This window comes from Centruroides sculpturatus, unplaced genomic scaffold (assembly GCF_000671375.1).
Source record: "Centruroides sculpturatus isolate CEXI.00-Female unplaced genomic scaffold, Cexi_2.0 scaffold575, whole genome shotgun sequence".
NCBI classification, from domain to species: Eukaryota; Metazoa; Arthropoda; class Arachnida; order Scorpiones; family Buthidae; genus Centruroides; species Centruroides sculpturatus.
The window spans coordinates 128,441-155,544 of NW_019384861.1; the positions used below are offsets into that span (position 1 = coordinate 128,441).

General features: G+C 32.6%; 2 protein-coding genes across 3 annotated transcripts in view; one reads left to right on the forward strand and one right to left on the reverse strand.

Annotated features, from left to right (window-relative positions):
• LOC111630662 (bromodomain-containing protein 4-like) lies at nt 1-10,785 on the forward strand. The gene is made up of 2 exons (XM_023374800.1): nt 1-142; nt 10,010-10,785. Exons 1-2 carry the CDS (start codon nt 1-3, stop codon nt 10,783-10,785), a joined length of 918 nt encoding a protein of 305 aa, XP_023230568.1.
• Nucleotides 10,786-11,625: 840 nt separating this feature from the next.
• Nucleotides 11,626-27,104, reverse strand: part of LOC111630680 (COP9 signalosome complex subunit 3-like) — a 49,767-nt gene continuing 34,288 nt past the window's right edge. The window contains exons 9-15 of one of the 2 annotated variants that reach the window (XM_023374817.1): nt 12,719-12,769; nt 12,547-12,648; nt 12,398-12,469; nt 12,243-12,329; nt 12,061-12,174; nt 11,910-11,990; nt 11,626-11,830 (exon numbers count right to left, since the gene is read on the reverse strand). In XM_023374817.1, the coding sequence (XP_023230585.1) occupies nt 11,750-11,830; nt 11,910-11,990; nt 12,061-12,174; nt 12,243-12,329; nt 12,398-12,469; nt 12,547-12,648; nt 12,719-12,769 (588 nt within the window). In that variant the 3' untranslated portion in view covers nt 11,626-11,749. Of the gene's footprint in view, nt 11,831-11,901; nt 11,991-12,060; nt 12,175-12,242; nt 12,330-12,397; nt 12,470-12,546; nt 12,649-12,718; nt 12,770-27,104 lie in introns of both variants that reach the window. The other variant, XM_023374818.1, reaches the window with a different exon arrangement.

A 27,104-nucleotide genomic window follows, 5' to 3' on the forward strand; every position in this document is an offset into this window, starting at 1 on the left:
ATGGTATGGCATATGAGACATAAAGAGGAAGAATGGCTACCATGTATACTAATGAAATGGAGAATACAGAGAATGAAAAGATCCGAGAAAACATGGGAAGGGGATGAAAAGAAGCACGAGACAATGTGGCATGACAAAGAGAGTATAAGAGAGACATAGAAATGGCAAAAGTCTCCTAGAGAAATGTAGAAAATCTATTGCGAAGTGAAAATTGATTATGATAAAGATGAAATATCCATATCAAAATGAGTTGACGACGAAACGTGTGGGTGCCAAAATGTCAACCCGTCAAAAAGTACAAATCATCGTAATTTATCAGATATACCTTGATATTATTTTATATCTTAATTTCTGAAAGAAAAATACGATTAATTAAGTAAATGAGGAAATTGTTCTTTCTATTTTTACCATGTAAATAGTAAAGAAGCTCCAGAAAATGATTTTTTTTTAAGATTTATTACTTAAAATATCTACTAACTCATTTATAGAAGCAACTAAAAACTAAAATTGTTAATAATATATATTAAAAAAGAAAAACAATAACGAAAAAAAAAAAACACGAGTAAACTATTAATAACTCTTTTTAATACGCTGAATGCATTCTGCTCTAACGAATTTCCGCATTAAACTGTGGTATTTTTCTATTTATTTGATTTTGTCGTATGAATTATTCCCCAAAAAATCCAAATATCGTTTATACAGGTGGAATAAATTCTTTCTGTTGAGCTGTAAGCCCTAATTTCACATATGAGTAGACTTTAGGACACTGCACGATTAATAATTCAATTATTTCATCCAAAATCACACTAATAAATCCATTGTAGAGACAACAATGGATTTATTAGAGAAGATATTAGAAAAATGGCAACTGAATACACCTAAATACAATAAAAGTTGTGTTATCAAATCAATTTCCGTATCAGAAGACATTAAAAAGTATTATATATAATTCCAGTGAATTAATTAAATCTAGTACATTAAAATAGTAACTTCATTGTTATATTAGTCTATTGTAACACAGAGCCTCCCTCTATACAGTATTACTGACCTATAATACATGTTGCATACGAAAGAATTCTGTAGAAAAGTTTATTTCTGTACAGAAAATAAACTGTCAGACTATGGAAAAAAATATGTATGACAAATGCGGTTGAACGATCTTCAAAGATATATTTATAAATCGAGAAGATATACGTAAAAGAATTTTATTATTCGTGTTAAATATGGCGGATATTTCGGTAGCGTGCCAAAAAATTGTTCGTATATAAAAGTAGAACAGGGGATTAACATTCAATATATAGAAATCAATCATGCATATGCCGTTTTCCCCTCCTAAACGTTTTATTTGCTCTAGTAGCATAACAACTCTTGATCCCGTGTCTTCAATTGCGATCCCGTGTTCGATACTACAAAATCGCCACGTAATTATGAAATGTGCCGAATTATCGAGAGAAAAATGATATAATAATTGGAGCGAGGAGTATCAAAACCAATAAAGGAAACATATATCAAAAACTCTTTGCATGAATGACGTGACATTGAATTTTTGAGGAAGGGTACGAGTTTCGGAGCTTCAATTAATTTTCAAGTTTATTATGATCTAAGCGCGGAATAATTCGTATATTACAATTTTATATAATATCTCTGACATTTATTTTTTCCTTTTATTCACGTGTGTAAACTTCTAGGGGTCGGAGCTTTCGAAGAATTTGGTGAAAATATTCATAGAAATCTTTCATTCGTGTCTGATGATGATTCATTTCTACAATTAGTGACGCGATTTCTTCACATGTTTGCGGAATACACTGAAAATTTTACACTAGTTTTATTATTAAACTTGCCCTGTGGCAATTAAGAGGGTCTTTCTGTCTGTTCCGACCTAGGTTCGGTCAATCTCACAGTGTGGTGGCATATCCGGGACAGACCACCCCCCGAAAAATTCCTGGATGATGGCCCGTTAAGATGATACGTCATCTTAACGGGCCTTTTAAGCAGATACGTCATACTATACAGGCCACATTTCTATTGATATTGTATTTTTTCCATACAAGGAAACGTCAATTGATATAACATTAACTAATGAACTGACACTCTTCATACAAAAAATACAGGAAAATTAGCATACAAATTCATCAAAATTTCGTCTTGTCATATTTAATTGTACAAATGTAACCTGGAAATGAATCGCTAACACTATAATAATTTAATGTTATTAAATGTCATAAAGTTAGAGTCTCGCTTCCCTGTTATATTCCATAAATTTATCCATTTGTGCCTCAAGTGACGAGATAAGATTCTAGAAATAGATTCACGATTTTACCCTTTCTCTTCTCTTGGGTATATTAATTCATTATAAGTGAGGATATGATCTAGAACAAGGAAGAAAACCCCGAGGGCCCTACGAGAGCAAAAGGTCGTTTATGTAAAACACTATACAAAATGAGAAAAAGGAGGATACGACGATGATGTATCTCGCTCTTCCTGTATGAGACAAAATCGACACATTTGAGGTCAGTAGGACGTTAGAGAATCTTAGAGGTGAGTAGCCAGCTTACTTCGCGAATGCGGGTCAAAGGTCGTGTATTTAACCCTATAAGAAAGTTCCCCTTCGTCTATAATGAAATTGGAGTGGTTAATTTAGGGTTCTTACAAGAAATCCAATTACACAATTGGAATTTTTAGTCGGAGCTCCGGAAAGATCAATTAAATCTTAAATAAAAAACCTCACTACATTATCTGTGTGTTGACTGACACTTGTATTGTAGAATTAAGGTTAAATAATCAGAAGAAATATTTAAACCACGATGTTTTTAAAGATATTTAATAAGTAAGTGGCACATAGTTTAGGGATTTTATTAGTTGCTATGGTTCCGGATAAGGTCATCCACCTTTTCTCTAGGAGGGAGTACTGACGTCATCGATTTTATACACATTTAGCTCTTCTCGGAAATTATAACTGGCAGAAATGTAGGTTAGACGTGCGAAAAAGTACTGAAACAATTGAGGAAGATCGCCCCGCTTTTTATCATTCTACGAAAGGTAACTTTCTGTTACGTCAAGGGGCCCTTTGCGGGAGATGGAGAAGTAAAATCGAGTTTCTTTTCCCTACTAGTACATATTTTTTTATGGCTTATTGAGAGGCCAGAAAAAATTTAAGGCGTTGACACGAGGAAAATGTTGTGTATATATATATATATACACTAATAACTTATATTGAATGTATGAGTACCCTAATTACACAACTTTCTAAGGGGTTATCTATCTTTACTGAACAAAAAAAATTCGAATAAAATTCAAAAACATTTCATTTATAGTTTAACAAAAGACGTATTAAGTACGTCATAGTAAAATAAGATGTGGCACATCGACGAGCGCGTGCCACATCTAAGATGCTCTTGTAAACATTAATGATAAGTAACGTTAATTTTCTGAGTATTTTATATTAATTTCTTTTTTTGAAATTTTGTGGCACATCCACGAGAAGTTCGCAGCATACTGCCTGTTTGTGCGGCTGTTTTACGCCTAAATTATAAGGCGTAAAACAAATATGCGGATGAAAATGCAAATCTAAATCCGATTTCTCGTTAAAAGTTCTATTTTTCTGATGATATCATAAGTTAATTAAAATTCTTTAAGGAAATACCAATGTTCCTATATAGGTAAGGGTGTGGCACGTGTGTTAAATCTTCCGCGTGTTAAGTGAAAAGTCTGTTTTAATGGCGATTAGTGACTTAAAATTCGTTAGAAAAAAAAAACCTCTCAAAATCACAGAAATAAGGGGGCAGAGACCGAATCGAGAAGATCAAGGTCTCGAAAAAAAACCTCACCCTGAGGTCAAGTAAACGAACGACCTTGTAACCACCCAAGTTATAAATGTCGTAGTTAAATATAGTTCAACTTCCTGTCCTTATTCACGTACAAATTACAGATGTGATTCGGCTCGTGACGTGACGGACTAAAAGGTCAACAACAATAACAAATTCTTAAATACCTTCACTTCCGACAATGCTATTAATTGTTAACCTTATAACCTAAAATGCCGATCTTCCAGTTTGAAATTAATGTTATTTCTATCGGATTGTTGGGGAGAGAAAGTTTAAAATGTGCCATTTTTCTGGATTTGTCTTAAAAGAAGAAGAAAGAAAATGGCACATCTTTGCTACCGTTTCACCCTTTTCATTCCAAAGAGGTTGTTGCTCCATTTTAAAGTAGATCGTTCTTACAATGATCTTCTTTATTTCTAAACATTGCCTGGGGGCAAAAATTCTTACAAATAATATAAAATTGTACGACGTTCCCTTATGGAAAACTGCAAAAATTAATACGTCACAACAATAATTAGCTGTGAAAAACAGGAAAGTGCAAAACAGCGATTCCTGTATGAAACGATTCCATTTTAAATTGAGCATGAAATAAACAAACATTCACTATAATTTAATAATGTTAACCTGAATTATTGTCAACGGGTAAGACACTCGAGCGTGACCATACTAACGTCGATGACGGTTGTACGGTAGAAGGGGGGTTCTCAAGGACGCTCTTGTACAAAAATATTATTAATAAATTGGGTCATTTTGAGTGTACTAAACATTAAATAATGTGTATTAAACATTAATTCTTGCAGTTTTTGATTCTATACTTATTTCTAAAGTAAATACGTGTTTGATGCCTGTTTTTATTGACAGAACACTATCATTGTTCTCTTACTGTAATAGACCACCGGTGGTCGAGTGGATTAAATCACTAAATACTGATTGTGTAGTCACTGGTTCGCACCTCACCGTGTGTTTTCCTAGTCTTCTTCACGTGTTTAATTAAAAATACATTTAGAGAAGTCTACGGTTTTTACTGGCTTATCGAACAAACGAATACGAATGGACCCTAGACCAACGCTGACTGATTGTCCCTGGAAGTCGGCTTCTTACAGAAACGCAGCTTCCCTATCATCAAATGTCATGGCACGCCACTGTACTATACATATAGGGTGATTCAAGGGTCTCCATGCAAAGCGTAGGCCATCAGAACTGACCGAAAAGGGCGATGTGTGTATAACGTCAGATATATTAGCATATGCATTTGTCGTGAATAGGAGGAAAGCATTCGTAGTGCTTTCAGCTAAATGGAACCCATATAGTTGATTGCATAATAAAGTAAATTTTTTGCCTGTGTGTGATTCCTGAAGTAGGCCTACCCTGTAAAAATTTATCTTACTAACGTAAATATTGTCTTGGTATATAATAAAAGTATGCTTAATGTATTTAAGTATTACATTTGATGTATAAATCTCTTCACATACCCACAGTGTGCATACTTCAATATTTTAATAGAATTCGTTCAATATTACAAGAAGCAAGCTAGGAATGTGTATTTTATCGTGTAGTGTGATTTAGTTCGATGGGATAAGGCAACGCAACACGTGAACGATCTGCCAAAGGGGGTGCCACTCGAAACGACTTTCTAACAGATACCGGTGCCTATTTAGGTGTTAATAGATTATCTAACGCACTTAATAAATAAGCAAGTTCAATATAATTACCTCTGTTATATTAGATTCAATAGATTCCCTATGCCCTCTAAATGCCAATTCTTGCTTCGATAACATCTACTAATTTAGATATAATATATCTATTAGCCGTAACTTTATTATAAATTTCAATATTAATTTTATATTGTTTACTAATGTTGAATTCTATTCTATTTTGATTTCCAAATTGCTTTAATTTTACGAAAGAATCGATGCGAGATTTACGATTTTCGTGTCTTTTGCCAGCTTTACTCAAATTATTTAAATCGTAAAGCCATTCTTATTCCACACACTAATTTCATTCGAAAATAATAGGCAAGGCCAACAAAACAATTTTTGCATTTTTATGCATCCACAAAGCCATTTTACATCTTCATCAATTTTATTGTGAAAAGGTCGAACAAATTTTTTTACTGAAGTGTTTATATTTAATTTAGGCATTGGTCATTCTCTTTTAATTAATAATGTCTTCTTTTTCTTTATACGGTCTCGAGCCAAAACATTTTTGAAATAAATTTTCAATATCGCAATTACATTCTAAATCGCTAGCCATAATATAAGGGCTAAAATTAAAAATAAAATTATAAAAACCTACTTGGTGGAATAAAATGTGTGATGGATATACAATTATACATACCTGGTACAAAATATTCGATTGTAAAAATATAGTTTTGTTAAGAAACGTACATAAAAATAACATAAAATGTTCTTTACTTTTTAAATATTAAAACAATCCGCTTAGTTAAAATTGCTTCCTACCAGTGGCTCGTGGATGGAATCAGAGACGATCTTGGTAGGTGTGCGGCGCGTGCATGCGTGCCAAATCTCGAGGGTGCCGATACCGGTTAATGTCAAATGTCTTTTGTCGCATCACTAGTATATCTCAAAGGACGCGACAGGGTCGTTGTAAATTTTAAACGTTTCTCACCATACCTGTAAAAATCTAAATACGTTAAACTTAATAGATTGTCCGTCATTTGTTTTTTAACTAATTCGTTTTAGGACCGGGTGTTGTCCACGGAAATTTCCAAAATTTACAACTTTTCGGTCACACTCGTTGAACTGGAAAAATTTCTCTCTTTATTACATCTAATATTACGAAGAAATCAGTCCCACTCTACTCGGCTAGAGATTGGTTTGGTTAACCTTTTAAGTAAAATTTCGGCTCTTTCATCAGGGTTTTGTTTATGTCACCAATTCCCTAATCGCTTAATTATTTAACTACTTCTTAAGTAGAAATAAGTAGAAACCAGTTACTTTGTACTCGAATATTTGTAGTCTCGGAAAAAAGTGGAAAGACAAATTTTTACGACAACGGATACATAAATAGTAAATTTAAGGAAAATAAATTCTAGAACTATTTCTGTACCTGGTGCAACTCTCTCATTCATTAAATTTAGTTGTAAATTATAATACCAAAGTAACAGTTAATTTTTTAACATTATACGAGAACTGTGCACGTTTTTCTCTACATCCCCTTAAAGATAAGATATACGAAATCGTAATATCACCGGTTTAACATTGAAATCCGTGAGTAATATAAAATCGGAGAGCGGAATAAAAATATCAAATATTTTAGTGGGTGTTTTTAAAACTCCTGTCAACTATACAGAACTATCGTAAAAACATACCAGTAAATTCTTATCGGTTGGGTTAAGTTATAAATCTACTCGTGGTTTTCACGTAATCGGGCGAGGGCGGCCAAATACCTAGCGGGCAGGCGGCTAACAGCCTAGATCCGGTCCCGGATAGAATTGGATGCGGTATACGTGTAGCATCCACCCGAGATCCTAGGCTTCCACCGGCTAAACCGGGTGAGGTTGGTGCTCTGTAAAGCTCATGCGCAAATCTGGCTGTTTGGATGCTGACAATACAGCGCTTCCACTCCGCCACTAATATTCGAATATACAATAGCAATCTTATCTTTATTTTCACGTGTAGTATAGAAATTTGTAATAAGATACATAATGCGGTTATAATAAAATATTGTGCGATAATTTTCATATAATTAAAATTAATATGTATTTATTTTTTAGAAAATACAAGAGAAGCGACGCATCCATCGCTTCCAATGACCGCACGCCACTGGTAAAAAGAATTTATATACTGTAATATACACGCTAACACACGAGTAAAAAAATTTGCGAGACTAATTGAGTATGTATTTAATGCTAATTTAAAGACATAGATATCCTGATATTAATGCAAATAACCTTCAAAGGCTTCTTGTCACACAGAAGAAAAAAATATTACTTTTCATTAATTGACAAGGCAGCATTTGTTTTTACAATGCAAGCTTCTTCAAATATTAGAATTCATTTGAACGCTCTACTATATATTTTTAATCGTATTGCTCGATATTTTATCACCCCCTTCCGTCTATTTGTTCGTACGAATCTATGGAATAGTAGGAAATCCTATTCCAAGTTCATTTGAACAATACGAAGTTTACACTAAACAAACGAAACCCCCCCATTCTGGTTCTCAAATAATTCGCTTGTCAAACACCTAATTAAGACACATCCTCCGAATCATTGTTTTTTCCCTTTATCTTTCGTTGGCAAGCACATAAAAGGACTGTAATTATTACTAACAAATGCTTGACACTAATAAATAGGTCGATGTACACTAAAATGAGTGGTGTGCACCTAAAGCATCTTCGGTCAGCAGAAGTCGTCTCGAAATAATAAATACCCTGAGGCAATTATGTTTACAGGTATCATTCGTAATCTAGGTTAAACTTCCTATTTTATAGTATTTACAGCATACTTGAGAAGACATCATTTTTGTAGTTTTACTGTTAAATAGTCTGGTTTAATGTAAGTGAGAGGGGATAAAAGTTTGCAAGTAAACAAAAACACAATTAGGTCTTACTTGAGTTGTATTTTATATAAAAATGTAAAAGAAAACCTTTGCATAAGTAGCATCAATTGCACGATTCTACCTGCCTTCATCAATTCGTATACCTTGCTTTCATCACGAATTATTCATAAATTAGGAAGTTATTGCAATGATATTTAAATAATTAATTATTATCCCGAAGGGCAATGCACCTGTGCCATAATTATCATAGTTATGTGTAGTCCATCAGTATAATGAATCATATTTTATAGGTTAAAAGATGCGGATGGATGGAAGAGCCGACAATCCTTAATCGCATCGTTACATCAGTTAATTCTGCTAAAGTCTGTGTAGACATTAAGTTTATATTTACAATAGAAATTAAATTAATAATAATGTTTAAAATTTCCTGGAAAATTACCATAAAAACAGGAAAATTGATTATGAAAAATCAAGATAAATCTGACCGCAGAAAACGTTAACGAGGAATTAATAGGAAAAGTTTTTGTAATTAATTACAAGTGATTAATATTTTAAAATATCATCATCATTATCATCATCATACGTATTTGGAAACCGGATTTACGCAAAATATGAATATAATTTTTATATGAATGAATATGAAATAAATTTATATTGTTTCGCATGATTGAATTTTGCACAGAGATTTTTCCTTCCTGGTGTACACATTCTGCTTTCCTACTGACTGACTGCCCCAATTGGTTTCAAATAAAGTCCAGACATTTCATCAATAAATTTATCTGTTTTGCAGAAATAATCATTTCCGCAATTTTTAAATTGAAGGTCTTATCATCCAGATCTTTAAAAATGGAATTATTTTGCAAAAATTTTGCAGAAAAATTGCTTCCAATTATATCAGCATAAGTTTGAAATATTTTTATCCTGATCTCCCCATCATCACCAGTTCTCAGATATCGATTTACTCTCCTCCTCATCATCAGTCCTAACATATCGATTTACCCTCGAGGCTCCTCATCATCAGTCCTAACATATCGATTTACCCTCGAGGCTCCTCATCATCAGTCCTAACATATCGATTTACCCTCGAGGCTCCTCATCATCAGTCCTAACATATCGATTTACCCTCGAGGCTCCTCATCATCAGTCCTAACATATCGATTTACCCTCGAGGCTCCTCATCATCAGTCCTAACATATCGATTTACCCTCGAGGCTCCTCATCATCAGTCCTAACATATCGATTTACCCTCGAGGCTCCTCATCATCAGTCCTAACATATCGATTTACCCTCGAGGCTCCTCATCATCAGTCCTAACATATCGATTTACCCTCGAGGCTCCTCATCATCAGTCCTAACATATCGATTTACCCTCGAGGCTCCTCATCATCAGTCCTAACATATCGATTTACCCTCGAGGCTCCTCATCATCAGTCCTAACATATCGATTTACCCTCGAGGCTCCTCATCATCAGTCCTAACATATCGATTTACCCTCGAGGCTCCTCATCATCAGTCCTAACATATCGATTTACCCTCGAGGCTCCTCATCATCAGTCCTAACATATCGATTTACCCTCGAGGCTCCTCATCATCAGTCCTAACATATCGATTTACCCTCGAGGCTCCTCATCATCAGTCCTAACATATCGATTTACCCTCGAGGCTCCTCATCATCAGTCCTAACATATCGATNGCAACCAAAAAATGGTCCAAAGCGTTCTAGTGATAATTTTGATGATCAGGGTGTTCGTACTTATTATCCTGCAAATAATGGTGGTAATTATGCTCCACAACAGCAACAACAAGTGCAAATACAACAACAACCTGTCAATCCACCCAAGTCCTACTATAATCAGCATCATTTGCCGCAAAAACATCAGCCACAACCTCACTTTCCATCGGCAAGACCTCAACAACATCACTCTCCACCACCGCCACCACAACAACAACAGTATGCTCCGCCGCCACCACATTTGAGGCCACATCATCCTCCGCCCAATTTTGAGCAGAGCCATGGATATATACCAAAGCAAGCATCGCAACAAGCAGTGCCTTACTTCCATCAACCTGAACAACTGCCTCCACAGCATCCGCCTCCCGCTGCAATTCATAAACCAAATCGTGAAGCTCAAGGATACGATTCTAATCGATGGGGGAGTGTCGAAGACGGTGGATACGGTCAAGGATATGAAGCACCCAAGGGAGTGACTATAACATTTGGATCTAATCAGGGTGGCTACGGAGGATCAGATTATCATTCCCATGGCGGCCATCACGTAGAACCATTTAGTGTGATCAAAAGTTTATTCTTACCATTTTTGCCTAAACCAAAAGTGAATTTAAACGGTCGTGTAGTTTTTGGCGTGGTGCTAGAAAAAGGAGTGGGTTTAGGAGGAAATAAAGGTGAAGGAGGTGTATCTGTAGGAGGATATCATTAATGAGTATGTAAATAAATGAATTGCTCTCGGACAAGGGGAATGAATCAGATTTTTGCCAAACCATCATCTATTTATTCCAAAAAATAAAATTTCTCCAATAGTGAGATCAAATTTTCCCCAAATGTAAACATTAATTTTATATATGTATGTAAAAAGTTTAAAAATAAATTTGTTTTTTTTTGTATCAAACAATGGGTAAGTGTCTATAGAGATCGATACAGAAACGGATAATGAAAGCACAACTTCCGAGTTTTCTTTCGAGACAAAAAACCGATAATTATCGGCAAATTACTTTTTATACTTAATACCAGATTTGTTCTTTGAAGCTAATGTACTCTAGGAAAATAGGTGACATCCCAATTGGCCTGACCCTCCATAATGCCTGAGGCTAAAACAGGATGAGAATATATATGACCTTCATTTCTGTTTTTGCTTTATCTTCCTAGTAATAATAGATTATAATAAAAGATATAGATCTATAATAAAACAAGTATAAAACATATTAAAATTTTATTTAACCACAATTAACAGTAAATTCTTTTAGATTTGTGAACTTCAAATTAAATCATCTACAATCATTTCTTTCATATAAGCTGTCATATAGAAAATGAAATTACTGATAGTTTCTATTGAAAATTTTGAAATAAACATTGTCCCAATTTCAATTATAGTAACAATTAGAAATTAATTTGAAACAACATAAAATCAATATACGTGCGATTATGCAATTACAAGGTCATTCCGACAAACTCGTTTGACTTCTCATCTACGATAATACCCGCATATCAAATTTTAGAATCAAAATGTAAACAACTTCTCCATTCAACAAGCAAAATTTAATTTAAAAAAAAATTCAAATTTATTGCAGATGGTTCAACATATCGTACAAATAAATATTCGCAATTGTTAATACATATTATCTGCAACTCAAAAATATAGTTAAGTAAACTATAATTTTATTTTTTTACATAGAGTAAGTTGGAACTTTTGCTGCGGTTAGGGATCCCGTGCTAGCAGGAAGGTCGTCGTCTTGCATTCCCGAACTCTGCAACACAACGTTTGTCAGTTTTCCTAGCGATATTTTTCCACAATAAAAAAAGATCAAAATTGAATTACATTTTTACCTTTTGAACGTATTTGGGATTCATTGCTATTTCGTGATCCATTTGCCTCAATTTATCATCTAGTTGAATGCATTTTCTCATCTGTGAGAGGAGATTTTTTACTTAATACAATGAAGTTTTGCAAAGAAAATAAATAGAAAAAGCCCATAACCTCTTCCTCTAATCTTTTAAACATTGTCGGAGTATTATATTTTTCAGGATTATCTAAGAATACCACCATTCCATCTTTCTGATTTATTGAAGCAAAAATTTCTCCATCTTCAATCTAAATAGTTTTAAAATGTATTAATTGACTTCTATCGAGTTAACACGATGCTTAAATTGTTTATTTACCATGTGTAAGATATATTTCTCAGCTTCCTTTGGACCTGAGAGCTGAACTCTATTTGCCATATCGCTTAAGGATAACGTAAGAAATGTCTATAAATGATAAAAAATAAATAAATTCAAGATGCAACACTGACATACTTCAAAATATCAAAATTTACCTTTGTAAGTCTTTGAATATTCTTCTTATAAAGTGAAGCTAAGCATTGTTTAACTAGCCCCATATTATTATCCTACAAACGAAAAGAATTTAATGTAACTATCATTTAACTTCAATAAAGTGAATGCTAAGTCTGAAGATTAAATTAACCCGCAAGAACGTATCCGAGTGCCTGTTGACGATATTTCTAACTTCATCCGGACTGTTCGTAGTGTATGCGGTAGCTAAATCGTGATAAGGTTGACTTAGTGGCTATAAAGAAAGCAATACTTATCAATCTTTCTAACTGAAAATATTAATGACGGAAAAAAATAATGCTTACTTTTATAAATCTCCCAACTACTTGAGATGTATATCTAGGTAATGTAGGTACCTAAAAGATAATCATTATTCATTACAACATAATAAAATAAAGGCAAAGCAGCTAAAAAAAAAAAAAGCTAATACAATTGAATAGTTTCAAGGGTAAAATCGTCAGGCAATATGATATGTGATAAATCATCATGTGACATTTATATTGAATAAGTTATATATATATATATATACACACACACAAAAATAAAAGACCTACCNATCTAATTTTTAATTATAATTAAAGAAATTTCTACTGGATTTAGCACACAATTCGTGCACTTAGTTTAAAACCTTTTTTTTTCTGTGTTTAACTTACAATCGCTGTAAGCGAGTACCCTTTATTATTAAAAGGTGACAGTTGTTATAAAAGTTGAATATGGCATTATTTCGCCACAAATCGTACGACACCCGATATAGCGCTAATTTATATGGCGCTATATCGAGTTTTTTACTATATATAAATAGAATTCTATGTAGAATATAACAAGTACTTTTAAGAGGTTAAGAAACTAAGTACAGGAATTTCACTAATTTACTATTCAGTTAAATTTTTGTATAGTTTTGCTCTATTTGAACGAAGCGAAGTGGGCCAACAACTCTACTAATTAACTACACAGAATAGGAATTTTTTCCTAGTTTAGAAAATATGTAAACCTTCGCATAGATTTTTTTTTTCTTTTTGGCATTTCTGTACTTTCTTCCTGCATCTTTGGGGTAAACTAAATTAAGGATAAAGGTTAAAATGACGTAACATCGTGATCTAAATTTACGATTTTAATATGTATGTATGTATAATTTTTTCTGTAGGTGTTGTGGCATGGGCTGTGAGTGCGGATATAGTTATGGGGCATGCAAGGGACAGTGTCGTCAACTCTAATCAGAGGCTACAGGTACGTAAGTGTTAAACAATTATAAACACACTGCATTAGAGGAAAATTTTATTAGATTTATAACTGGTTATTAAAGTTTCGGTCGTTCTACTTCTGAAGATGTGCAGTCAAAGTCGTGCTTCCCTCGTTAACAGATGTAAAAATCATGAGGGGAGGCCTCAAAACTAGCAGACCGAAACTATAATAGTGATTGAAGATGAAGTGGGAGGGTGCTCCATGACCCAGACTATAGCTTCAGGGTGTAATATTGTAGATCGTGGCACATATAATTACGTTTATGTACGGTTTTTTGAATTCCCAGTTGAACTGGTATTTAAAAAATGCAATTAATGAGACAATTAGTAAGTTAGAGATGATCAACGTAAAGTAACTTCCTTATGGGAATTGAATATATTGCTGTACGCGATGTGATTAGGATATAAAACGAAGTTTTCGCGTGTTGTAGGGTAAGTTAACATTGAAAACACCGTAACTACGACTCGTTATTTTAATTATTAGAGACTATAAATCGGTGTTACGTAGTATCACACAGAAGAAACGATAACATCTAATTACGCTTTTGTCCTTACGTGTCCTAATTATATTGTTTTTCATATAAAGTTTTTAAGGATGCCGTAATGCTTCAACAATATAATTATCACTGTGATTTTAATAGAATAGTAGGTCTGAAGTTTACCTATTTTATTGACTAAGGACAGGATTCGAAATTCATTAACGACCAGGGTTACGAAATTGACGTATTGCTTTGGTTTCTTATCGATCACGTGATCTAAACAATACCATTGTTACTTCGATGACGTGATCGATAAACTTTCATTGATAAGTAATACGAGTCCGTCGACCTTGCAACTTAATTAGTAGAATGTTTTTAGCGATTGCAACCTTCAACAACAATGCAGAGCTTTCAGTACAGTATCCAAAGACGAAAATCTCAACCTGCAGGACACGGCGGTTCCTAAAAATAAACACAAACAACGCTACTGATAAGTGGAAGTAGGTCGCAACACCAACAGGGATATGTATATTAATCATTTATACCCTCGAATGTTTACTCGAATTGTTCGAGTAACGAATATCACGTTTTAACTTGATATGCCAAAAAAGATAACAGTAGACCTTACAAGATGCCAATATGCTGCATACGCGGTGTTGGTTAACCGAATTTAGCTCATATTGTTGAAAATTTAAGAAAGAAGGTCGCATCATTATCATTGGAGCATTAAATATTCCATTTTTTTGTGTATTTTTTAGTCAGATCGGTACTGCTTTGTGTATGTCCATCAAGGATAATCATTTCTGAAATGGGGCAATTGGCCAATAATAGTCAAATTTTCGTTTTTGTTAAGGTTAACTTATGTTAACCTCTGAATTAATAATTTACTTATTTATAAACAAAGATTGGATTTTTCATAATGAATTTTATTATAGAATCTATGTCAGTGATGTTTCTGTAGGGAGTCGTTATGGTAATCATTCGGTGCATTCGACTGATTAAAAAAAAAATTAGAGTAAACTTATTTGGGTTGCTACTTGCTGACGTTTCTTTGTATTAATATCGAAGTAGATGATTAACTACTTACACTCAACAATGGTGTGAAGTGTCACCACTGTGAGCTATTATACATAACAGGTTCTTCAACCAACAAATACATGCAAAAATATGAAGCCATAAACTATAGTCATAACATAGACACTAAGCTGCAGCTTGTGTGCAATTCAAACCCTGGTTATTGAAAATGATCTCTGTTATTCTTCAGATATCAATTAGTGCTCTATTATTTCCTGTTAGATACTTGTTATGGCTTTAAGCTATAACTTCCCCTTTCATGATATAAAAATGTGAGGCCCTAACCTGCATCTTATTTATCTTAAGTGCAAATATAACTCCGAATGTCACTAAAAACGGGCTCAGTTTAACTGATGTCTGAACATCAATTAATTAAAGTGCTCTACTACAATATCTTTCCTGTTAGACTTGTAGTTAGCAGGCCCTTCCGCTCCACCAAATAGTGATATAAATATGTGAGGCCCTAAGCTATACTCATAATGTAAGGCCCTACACTGCTGCTTATTTAGCTTATGTGCAAGACCAGACCTAAACTGAGCTGTGTTATTTTTTCAGACATGAATTAAAGTGCTCTGCCATATTTTCCTGTCATAAATCAAGTGAATTTGACAAGTTAACTAGCTTTGCTACAGAGTACAATAAAAATATATATAGAAAACTTCAAGAAAAACCTTAGTTTCAATCATCAAAACCAGTTTAATTGGGCGATAAAGGTGTACAAAATTACTTTTAAGAACTTAATTGAGTAAAAAAATAATACATTTTACTACCAAATAAAAAAATGGAACAAGAGTGAATGCTCTGACATATTTGATGTTTTCCTTGGAAAACTGTTGACACTGTTCTATTTTTAAATATATTATTACAGTAAAGTATTTGATTAAAGTTTAATATTAATTAATATACACATTTGCATAATGTACTTACCCCTGCAAACAGAAGTCTAAACATGCGGATGATTAGGCGTGCCATATGAAGGTCAGAATAATTAGTTTTTTTAAGGTCACTGAAGGGAAAACACGTATGGTAAACAATAGTTTTTGGATTTTCTTCCTTCTAAACATATTCAGGACATTGTTTAAAAATAAATTTTGGATATGTAGGAACTAAACTATGATAAAAATATGAGAAATTCATATTAGAAGCCAAGAATATATGCTAAAGATTATATATATAAAATTAAAAGTTTTAAGGTTTTGAGGTTAGTGATTTCAATAAATACCTTGCCCTAGTGGTTGCAATTATTATACATAATTATTAAAAAAATAAACATTATTTATATGTATCCTAAGAATAAATATAATGGCAAATTTATTAAAAAAGGAGCAATAGAATTAGAAAGTAAAATCTTTTTGAACTAGAACCAAAAAAGTCAGGAATCCTGATCAAATTTATTTACATCCTCATGCTTTACAGCAGGGGTTCACAAGCTAGTTGCTGGCTTGTATCACTCAGTCTGTATAGAAAATTAGCCAGCGAATTAAGTGTAGAGTTAGAAAGGAGTCAATAAGAAAACTGTTCGGAAACTCCCTCCTTACAATAAAGAAGGAAAGAGAATTGTGTAATTGGGATCAAGCTTTTAGAAAAATGGAATAGAATCATTTAAGAAAAGATTACTTACACAACACCGTTTGATCAAACAGAAAAAAATGCAGTTTTCCATCTCGTCAATTTGTGGGATGCAACAATTTATCTTGACAATATCGAATATTTTTGGTCCCAATCTTGTCTCTTAGTTTCCTTTCCAAGGACTTGGTCATAAGGATAAAGATAGCCAGAGCATGAGGCAAGTTTTTCGGTAAAGTATTTTAGAATTGGCTGACACAATAGTTTTTAGGGCAACATGCAAATGGATGTGTGTACACTGTCACCAAATGCTCTTTTGACACACTTATCTTTATCTTATCATTTATTATTATTTGTATTTAATATTTTTATTGTATTGCTACATATTTGTCTAGCTACAGAAAAATGAATTTGATCTGAACCATATTAGAAATTTGAATTCAGAGTTGCTAGTGTCAAATAATACTAATCAAAATGCATTTTAATTTAAGGAGGATTAAATTCAAATTATTTTGATGGTTGAAACCCATAGTTGGTGTGTAGTTGTTGAAGAGTTTAAAGGGCTGTAGCTAGTCACACATGGTAATCTAAATGCAGTCTGTTAAACTTTTTCTGCATCTATGTAACATTATCACAAGCAATATACTGTTACCGTTTGATAAATGAATTTGGATAATGCAAAAGACCCAGAATTAAGATACCCAATGTCACTTGAAGGATTGCAAAATAGTTTGCATATGATGAGTTGGTTGTTACTTTTTGACAAACCATCAAAAGATGACACAATATGAAGTAAGCCTCGAGAATATACGAGCGTAGATTTGCTTTAAGCATCTATGGCCAATTCCGTGTTCACTAGACTTAGTGGTTAGTTCAAATGCTGTACAAAATGGTATGTTTTGATGGTGGCACAAAGCAATTTGACAAAATGATAATGTCTCTATTCAAAATATGATTCATAATTGAATAACAAAATGCTATCTATGATATTGTTACATATATACGAACATAGCTTGAAACTCTTGAACAACTTCTTGCTGCCATGGGACTCACCCTCAAAATTAACATTTGGTTCCTTTTAACTGGATTACAGGTGTTAGTTTGTTCTTTTAATTCTGTTAAAATTACTTGAATTCATTCTTCCTTACTCAGTTCCACCAGTAAAAGAACCCAATCTAATTCATGTGCTTCTAGACATGAGGGCAACCCCATGGAGATAACACAGGCTCCTCCTCTAATCACATTTTCCACCTATCCCATCCAACCTAATAATCTTTATAGTTTGGGAAGATTTTTTCCACATTCCCTCTTCCATAGACCATAGTAATGTCCTTTCAAAGAAACAAATAAATTTACTTAAAAAAGAGGGCTCTCAGGCTCCCTACATGAATCCAAGTCCCATTATTACAGCAATATCTTCAACTCTCATCAGGTCTGCATATGGGACACCCAGTATGCATTTCTGTGAGTTTTGCCAAAATGACTAAAATAATGATCACTTCTGCATATCCTAATCAAAAAACTAACATACAAAAACATTTCATTCCATCATTTTGCAAATGCAAGTAGCTCTCTTATAAATGTTAACAATGCAATGTTGTAAATAGGTCGAACTCAACAATATAAACAAAAATAATGCACAAAATACATAAATAGTAAAAGAACAAAGAATTTTACTTACCATAAAAATAATTACTATTGTGTGTGTGTGTATAATATAATATAATGAATCTGGATGAGTCAAAAAACTGCAGGACTTTTTTAGAAGGATGATAGTACCATGTATGTTGGGCTGTTTCTTGCCACCCAGCCACTGATTGTGGGCTTGATCAACAAATCCTCTTAGTGCCCACAAAATGGAGAGAATCAATAAAACAAATACTGTATACATATATATATATAATTTTTTTTATTTGACCCATCCAGATTCATTCCCGATTCCCTGCCAACAGGCTATAACCTTAACAGCTGGGTCATCCAATACAGTATAATCGTATAAGTTTGAGCTGTACTCTTGACATATTTGGAAAATTTTTTTGTTCATTTATAACAAAGAAAATATATTTTTAACATTTATTGTAAACTTCATCCATTGGTTTGTATTAGCATTCTGTATGTTAATTATTTATCAATACAAGTGTCACACCCTATTTTTTTGCAGGAAAAAATGCAACAGCAAAAATTCCTTTGACACTTTTAGCATGCATATTAAGATTTAAAAAAATATATTAAAAAAATTCAGCATATTGGTAGGGAAATCTGCATTGAAATCAGCTATGAACGTGTTAAAATCGCAATGCTCTTCAAAAGCAACTTTCTCTCCATTTTGATTTATTTCCACTGGCTTGATCCTTTGATCAAAAGAATGATTGGAAAGGCAAAAGATCAAGATATTCTTGAAAGTTTACAATGAGATAGAACTTATATAATACTTCCAGTTGAAATATTCTGTTAATTATCACAAAATTAAACATTTAAATCAATCTAATGAGTTTTTAACTCAAAATTCCAGTTTAAAGTTAATGGTCAACTTATAAGACAAGTTTTATACTTGTCTTATAAGTTGACCACTAACACAAAGTAGGTTAGAAATGAAATGCAAATAAGAAATATACAATAATTTTATTGGTCATACATAACAGTGCATTTTCAAGCTTAACAAGTTAACATAGACATCAATTTATCACATACTTTAATATCATTAAACTCATTAAATGGCAAAAATGTTAGTAAAGTTTTTAAAGTTTATTTACTTTTAGTATCACAAAGAAAAATTGCTATACTTAACAATGGGTACACCATAGTTAAATATGCAATTTTATTCAAGTTGTATGCAACCCTTTCATAGTTAATTCTAATTATCTCTGAAGTTTTTTGTGAAAATCCTTTTTAAGTGCCAAGTTTGCATAACATTAAATTTGACATTACAAACAATCCATCAATGATTTCTACATTAAAATGATCTGTACAAAAATAAAATACATACACAATAATTGTGATTGCATTATATACATATAGTGGATATTATTATTTGTTGTCTCAAATAGTATTCTTCTTATAGGACGAATCTTTAGAAGATCCCGTTCTACAAGAGAGAAGTGATAATATGTATGACGGCAGACTTCCAGTTGGAGGAAGGGTAAATCAGTTATTAGATAATCTACATGTAGAAAGTTCATCTACTGCAAAAACTGAAGTGGAAAGTCCATCCTATGTAATGCATATGGTAATACCGGAACAGAAATCCACCACGACAGCACCAACCAAATCTACAACAACTAAACCTCCCTTAGCGGTTACAGATATGAATGACTTTTTGTCCAGAATAATTTCAGCCTCTAGAGAATCCGGTAATAAGATATTTGTGGTACCTATACCTGGTTCTCTAACTAATGAACAAAAAGAGGATACAAATAAAATTTCCACTTCTAAATTCTTTGTGGAAGACGATGACGATGAAGAAACAACAACAGTTGAAGAGGAAGAAGTAATACCAACATCTAAAAAACCTGATGTTGGACGTAGAACACAGCAACCAAAAAATGGTCCAAAGCGTTCTAGTGATAATTTTGATGATCAGGGTGTTCGTACTTATTATCCTGCAAATAATGGTGGTAATTATGCTCCACAACAACAACAACAAGTGCAAATACAACAGCAACAACAAGTGCAAATACAACAACAACCTGTCAATCCACCCAAGTCCTACTATAATCAGCATCATTTGCCGCAAAAACATCAGCCACAACCTCACTTTCCATCGGCAAGACCTCAACAACATCACTCTCCACCACCGCCACCACAACAACAACAGTATGCTCCGCCGCCACCACATTTGAGGCCACATCATCCTCCGCCCAATTTTGAGCAGAGCCATGGATATATACCAAAGCAAGCATCGCAACAAGCAGTGCCTTACTTCCATCAACCTGAACAACTGCCTCCACAGCATCCGCCTCCCGCTGCAATTCATAAACCAAATCGTGAAGCTCAAGGATACGATTCTAATCGATGGGGGAGTGTCGAAGACGGTGGATACGGTCAAGGATATGAAGCACCCAAGGGAGTGACTATAACATTTGGATCTAATCAGGGTGGCTACGGAGGATCAGATTATCATTCCCATGGCGGCCATCACGTAGAACCATTTAGTGTGATCAAAAGTTTATTCTTACCATTTTTGCCTAAACCAAAAGTGAATTTAAACGGTCGTGTAGTTTTTGGCGTGGTGCTAGAAAAAGGAGTGGGTTTAGGAGGAAATAAAGGTGGAGGAGGTGTATCTGTAGGAGGATATCATTAATGAGTATGTAAATAAATGAATTGCTCTCGGACAAGGGGAATGAATCAGATTTTTGCCAAACCATCATCTATTTATTCCAAAAAATAAAATTTCTCCAATAGTGAGATCAAATTTTCCCCAAATGTAAACATTAATTTTATATATGTATGTAAAAAGTTTAAAAATAAATTTGTTTTTTTTTACTAATCGAACGTTTAACTAATCTGATAAATATTAAAAAGAGATTTTTATTTTTTACAAATTATCATCAGTTTATTACTGTTCTATTAATACATCTATCACATTGGACAATTAAGTTTATTGAACTTCGCCAAGATCTTCCTGTTACAGTTGATTGCTCGTACTATAATAAACTATTAATATTGTAAGAAATAATTATATATAATAATCAGTCAATGAAAAAATCAGTCAATAAATAATAATCAGTCAATGAAAAAGTCGGTCACTTTTATCACGAATTCCTCTTAACTTAATTATAGTCAATATATTTGAATGTTCCTTACAATTTCAAACTCTTATTTTATAACAACTATTTTCTGTATTATAGTCACTGTGCGTTACTAATGTTATGCTAATTTGTTAGTAATAATTTGCATATAATATCGACATCTTGCAACAATGAATATTTATTATTAAAGAAGATTACACAATTTACCTTGTATTCCATTTTACGAAATATAATTAATAAATCGCATTTAAATGTATTGTGCTTAGTTAATTACATTCATTACAGAGAAATGCTGGTTAAATATGACTATTCTTAATGAAAAATTTATACTTTACTGTAAATCAAAATTACTGTATAAAACAAGAAATTGTCGTATATTCAAAATAAATAAATAAATTTTAACATTAAATTTTGAATGGAAGACTTACCTAAGAAGTCTATTCTGTTATACGCTTTGAAATGTTAATTCGAGTGAAAGTCGATAGACCTTCCTGTACTATATATAGTGAAAAATAAACATAACATGTTACATAAAATAAAAAATATTATGTTTTTATGAATTTTTATAACATGAATAATTATTGTCTAATTGCGTTAAACCCATTATCTTTACATATCTAGGTACAGTACATTTGATTGGTAACAGAAAAAACTCGAGACAATCACCTTTGACAGTCTGTCATAACACATTGGGCTTAGCTTCATATAAAAGGAAACAAGAAACTAAAAATGCAATTTTTGAGCGTTGTAGAAGCATCTGCAGGATACCTACAGGTCAAGGGACGTACAGTACATCGTTTAAGTAAGACCCATTTTGTTAAAAAAACGGATAGTGTTATACAATGTAAAAATTACTCACAGTTTAAATTTATATAAATAAAAATAAAAATATTTCTGGTATTTTTTAAACTGTGCCAATAATTTTTAGTAATTCGAACATAAATCAATTATTGTATTTATTCAGACACTTCGCAAATCGCATTATTAAATTTTATTCAGTTGATACGTGTTCATTGTATTTTTACACGTTTCGGGCGTTCCTTGTCCCTCTTCAGCCAACTAAAATAAAAGTTCACAAGTTACAACAGTTTTATAAATAAACAAATAAGGTCATGTTTTCCAAAACATGCCTTTTTGATTACAGATTACTGAAAGTTAAAATCATAAAATTTCTTTGCCCATTTAACTTGTTATCCATCAATATCTTATAAAATTAGAAACCTTTTTTAAAAATATCCCTATGTAAAAAAATATGTTAAATATTATTTTTAAAAAAATGTCGCCACAAGGTGGCCAACTCGTCATGTGACTGTGAGCAAGCTCAACTTGAAGGGGGAAAGGATTTAGATCAGTGTTTCTCAACCTGTAACGAATCGTCGCCCCCTTCAACGTAGTATCGCCCCCTTCAATAAAACCGTTACGTAGTATCGCCCCTTCACTTCAAAATTCCGATGCCGAGGGCCAAGGCTAACGCCAAATTCGTACTACGTTGAATAGACTAGTGACTAGTATAATGTTATTTGTTTAATTATTGTACGATATAACGAATAAAATATCTAATTATTCTTAATATAATGTTTTACTATATCGCCCAGAATATTGTTTTTCGTCACCCAAAATATAAATGGTTACAAATCGCCCCCTCAACATGGAAAAACGCCCACATGGGGGCGATATCGCCCCCGTTGAGAAACACTGATTTAGATGAAAGATGAGTATGTAAATTTTGGTATTGTTTTTAAATAGATTTAAACGTGATAATAAATGTATAAGAAAAAATTTTAAAATTGTTTAAATTTTATAACATTTCAAAATGAATAACTAGGTACGTAATTTGTAGTATTGTTATCAAAATAGTTGTATACAAGATAATTAATGTAAAATCTTTAGATAATATGAAGTCAAATATATAAAATTTTTAAAAAACGTTTTTTAGATAATAAGAAGTCGTGCGTGTAAAGGTGTTTTAAAGGTACAAACCTTACAAACATTTGTAATTTGATGGATAACAAGTTAAATGTGCAGAGAAATTTTATGATTTTAACTTTCAGTAATCTGTAATCAAAAAGGTATGTTTTGGAAACATGACCTTATTTGTTTGTTTATAAAACTGTTGTAACTTCTGAACTTTTATTTCAGTTGGCTGAAGAGGGGCAAGAAATGCCAGAAACGTGTAAAAATACAATGAACACGTATCAACTGAATAAAATTTAATAATCAAATTTGCGAAGTGTCTGAATAAATACAATAATTGATTTGTGTTCTAATTACAAAAAATATTTCATTAAAGTTTTCCTCATGCATTAAGACCAGTTTTTTCTAAGAGTTTTATATTCTTCTCACGACTTAAATATATATACTTTAGATGCAAAAGCCCCTGCATTTTTTATCTACTATATTGTACAGGCCTGTGAATTTGGGACACATATTTCTGTCATACGCTATGTATATATGTGTTTTCTAAAATACTTTATCCGTATATATAATCGCAATGGGTTGATAATAACCGCGGAGCCCAAAAGGGTGGCAGTTCAAAGTTGGAATTAGGTACACAGTTAGAGTACGTCACGAGAACGTACACTAAGAAGGGAGTTTTGGAAATTCTCCTCACGTGGGAGAGGGAGGGAATTAAGGCTTACCCTGAAGAACTGTTCTTCTAATGTACTATTTTAGATGCGGTTTTTTGCGTTTTTGACACGTTTTAATACGGTGCGTACACTAACGAGAGATTTTTCGTAATTCTCCACGCGGGGGAATGGTTTTTAACACTTCCGACGCGGGGGGAAGTGTTAACAACGGAAGTGTTAAGAGAAAGAGGCGTGCAAGGTTAACAGACGCAGATGCGTTTTTTTTCTTTTTGCGTTTTGCATGAAATCAAACATATTTTTACCCCATCTAAAAGTTCTCTAATTAATCTGAAAACACTATATCTAATCCTTGCATTCTGTGAAAACGGGTAAGATTAGCTATAATGTAAAAACCTTAATTTTCGCTATTGTTAATTTTTGCCCGAACAACGCCGAGCTTATTTGCTAGTTAATAATAATATTGTGGCAACGGTATCTTCAGCCTGATAATATATGATGCCCAACGCTACATTTATGCAGACGCGAAAAAAGGACAAAACAGGAGAAATTTAAAATGGAATGTGTCATTTTAATATCTAAAATTCACAGGCAGTTTTAAAATTATTATGCCAATAATTTTATTACAATTTACATAAATTTTATCAAACACTTACTCTTAGAACATATTTTAGTGCGTTATATATAATGTATCAGTTGAATTATGTTTCATATCGTTACTGTAGTTTGTGTTCAATCCTTGACAATTAATAACATAAATTGCTCTGCATTAATACTTGTCCATTGGTATTTTATTTAACATTAGAAGAGCGTAACACGAATCATAATTTCATTGTAAAGAAAAAAAATTATACACTCAAACAAATTATATTATCATTTTTATTGAAATTTTCGAAGGTAAAGTGTTTACATTTATATAAAAAATTTGTTCTTTCTGTAGGAATAGTGAATGGAACTTCAAACCTTAAATGTTTCAAGATATAACCATATATAAATCCAAATTTATAATTAGTACATGTACATTTTATTTGTATATTCTCTGAGTATCTCCTTCCAAAACTCGCAATTTTCTTCCAAATCTGCTTCCATAGGACGAATATTACCAAGAGTCAGAGAAAGGAAGTTCTGTTGGTGCTTATCGAACTGTTTCCATTCAAACTGCATTTCATCGAAAGTGGGTTTCCTAGTGAATAAAATATATTAATTTTTTAAACCATTATACAATAGTAAGTTTTCTTATTGAAGGATTATTACAGTTTATTCATATAATAAAATTGCGTAATATAGCCTTTTAAAAATACTTGATGTAAAATAGGATTTCGGAATAGCCTAATTAATATTTCTATATAATTATTACTTTTTATGTAATTTGCTATAAAATGCTGTCTATCGAATATAATACGCATACTTTACATAAAGTGTAATCATAGAAATCAGTTTCAAATTTTGATAATTAGTAACGAAAACAGATCAATAAGAGTTTCTCATAGTCAATCCTGATTAATAAAGAACACGTAATATTAAATAAAGTTGTAAATCATTATAAATAAACTGTGTATTTAATATACACAGTTTATTTATAACGATTTACAATACAAACTACAATATTTTATTCATTTAAATATTTCAAATGAAATATTTTATGTATTTTTTTATCTTAGAAACACACATTATAAAACTAAAGCTCACCCAGTTTTAGCGAACGACGTCCAAAGTTGTATAATTCTCCTGCTAAACAATACTTCTTCTTCGGTGTAATCTTTCTGTTTTAATAATGGTCTTCCAAACACGANGTAACAATGATTAAAGATGGGGATACTGAAGATGCCTGGCATATGATCCTTGTTGGGATCGTCTTTGGTGTTGTGGAGGAGAGGCAATTGTGTGACCCCTCTTCCTTCCCCCCTCTCCTCTCAACTTACATCATGCAGCCCTTCCTCCTACACACATTCGGCAATCCTCAGTGTTTTCTCAACAGTTTGTTGCCTGATGATGCCCATTCAACATGGGCAAAAATATTCACACTTTGTTTAAAATATTGTTGCTGGGTTATTAGGTTATTATTAGTGTTTGTTAATTTATAGTTTCAACTGGTTGTAAAGTAGCAGTTGTTAACATAAATTATTAACTCATGTAACTGATTATAAAGGAAGACCCTCTTGTCTGTTTCATTTAAATTAAAGTGGTAAGTTTTTAATGTTAAATCCAGGGCTTTAGAGTCGTTTAAAAATCTACTGACTCCGACTTTGCCTTACCATCCAACTCCGACCAGGTGAGGACTTGTTACCAAAATAGGCCCAGGAATTCTGATGTCATCATGTGACCTCAGAATAAAAGGTTCAATAAATAGAGTTCTAATAAAGATAGCATGTAGAAACTATTTTATTCCTAAGCTAAAAGACTTCTCTAAGTAATGACAAAGTCAATGTATCAATATGTATTTGATAATTTTTACTTCCTGGCTGTTATATATAACAGAGGGAAAGTATAGCAATTAGTAAAAAAAAAATAACTCCTCTGAAATTTTTACATTTTTGGACTCAGGACACCTTGAAATATCAAGCTATGCAAAAGATTTGGGTTTTTTTTTTGTGTATATGGATGTGTTACAATGTGTGTGGGGGGACACAATTTTGTTCTCTCTGTTTGATACTTAATAACTTCTGTGGATTTTGAATTGGAGTCAGATGGTTCAACACAGGAGTTATTAAGCTTCAAAGTGGTTGAACTAAATCGTGCCCCCACACACATCTAGAATTGGCAGACTTTTGACAACTCTGACTAAAACAACAAAAACTCCATGACTCCAACTCCAATCCTGGTTAAATCTATATATTAGAACATGTGATGAGTTATGAATTTTAGATGACTTCTTGTATATTATTACAGATGATGCAATGCCAACGTATAATAATTTGATATCATTTTGCAAATAAGATTTGTTATATAAAGCTTATAAATTCATCTATATTTTATTTTCTACACCTTAAAGCTTTGT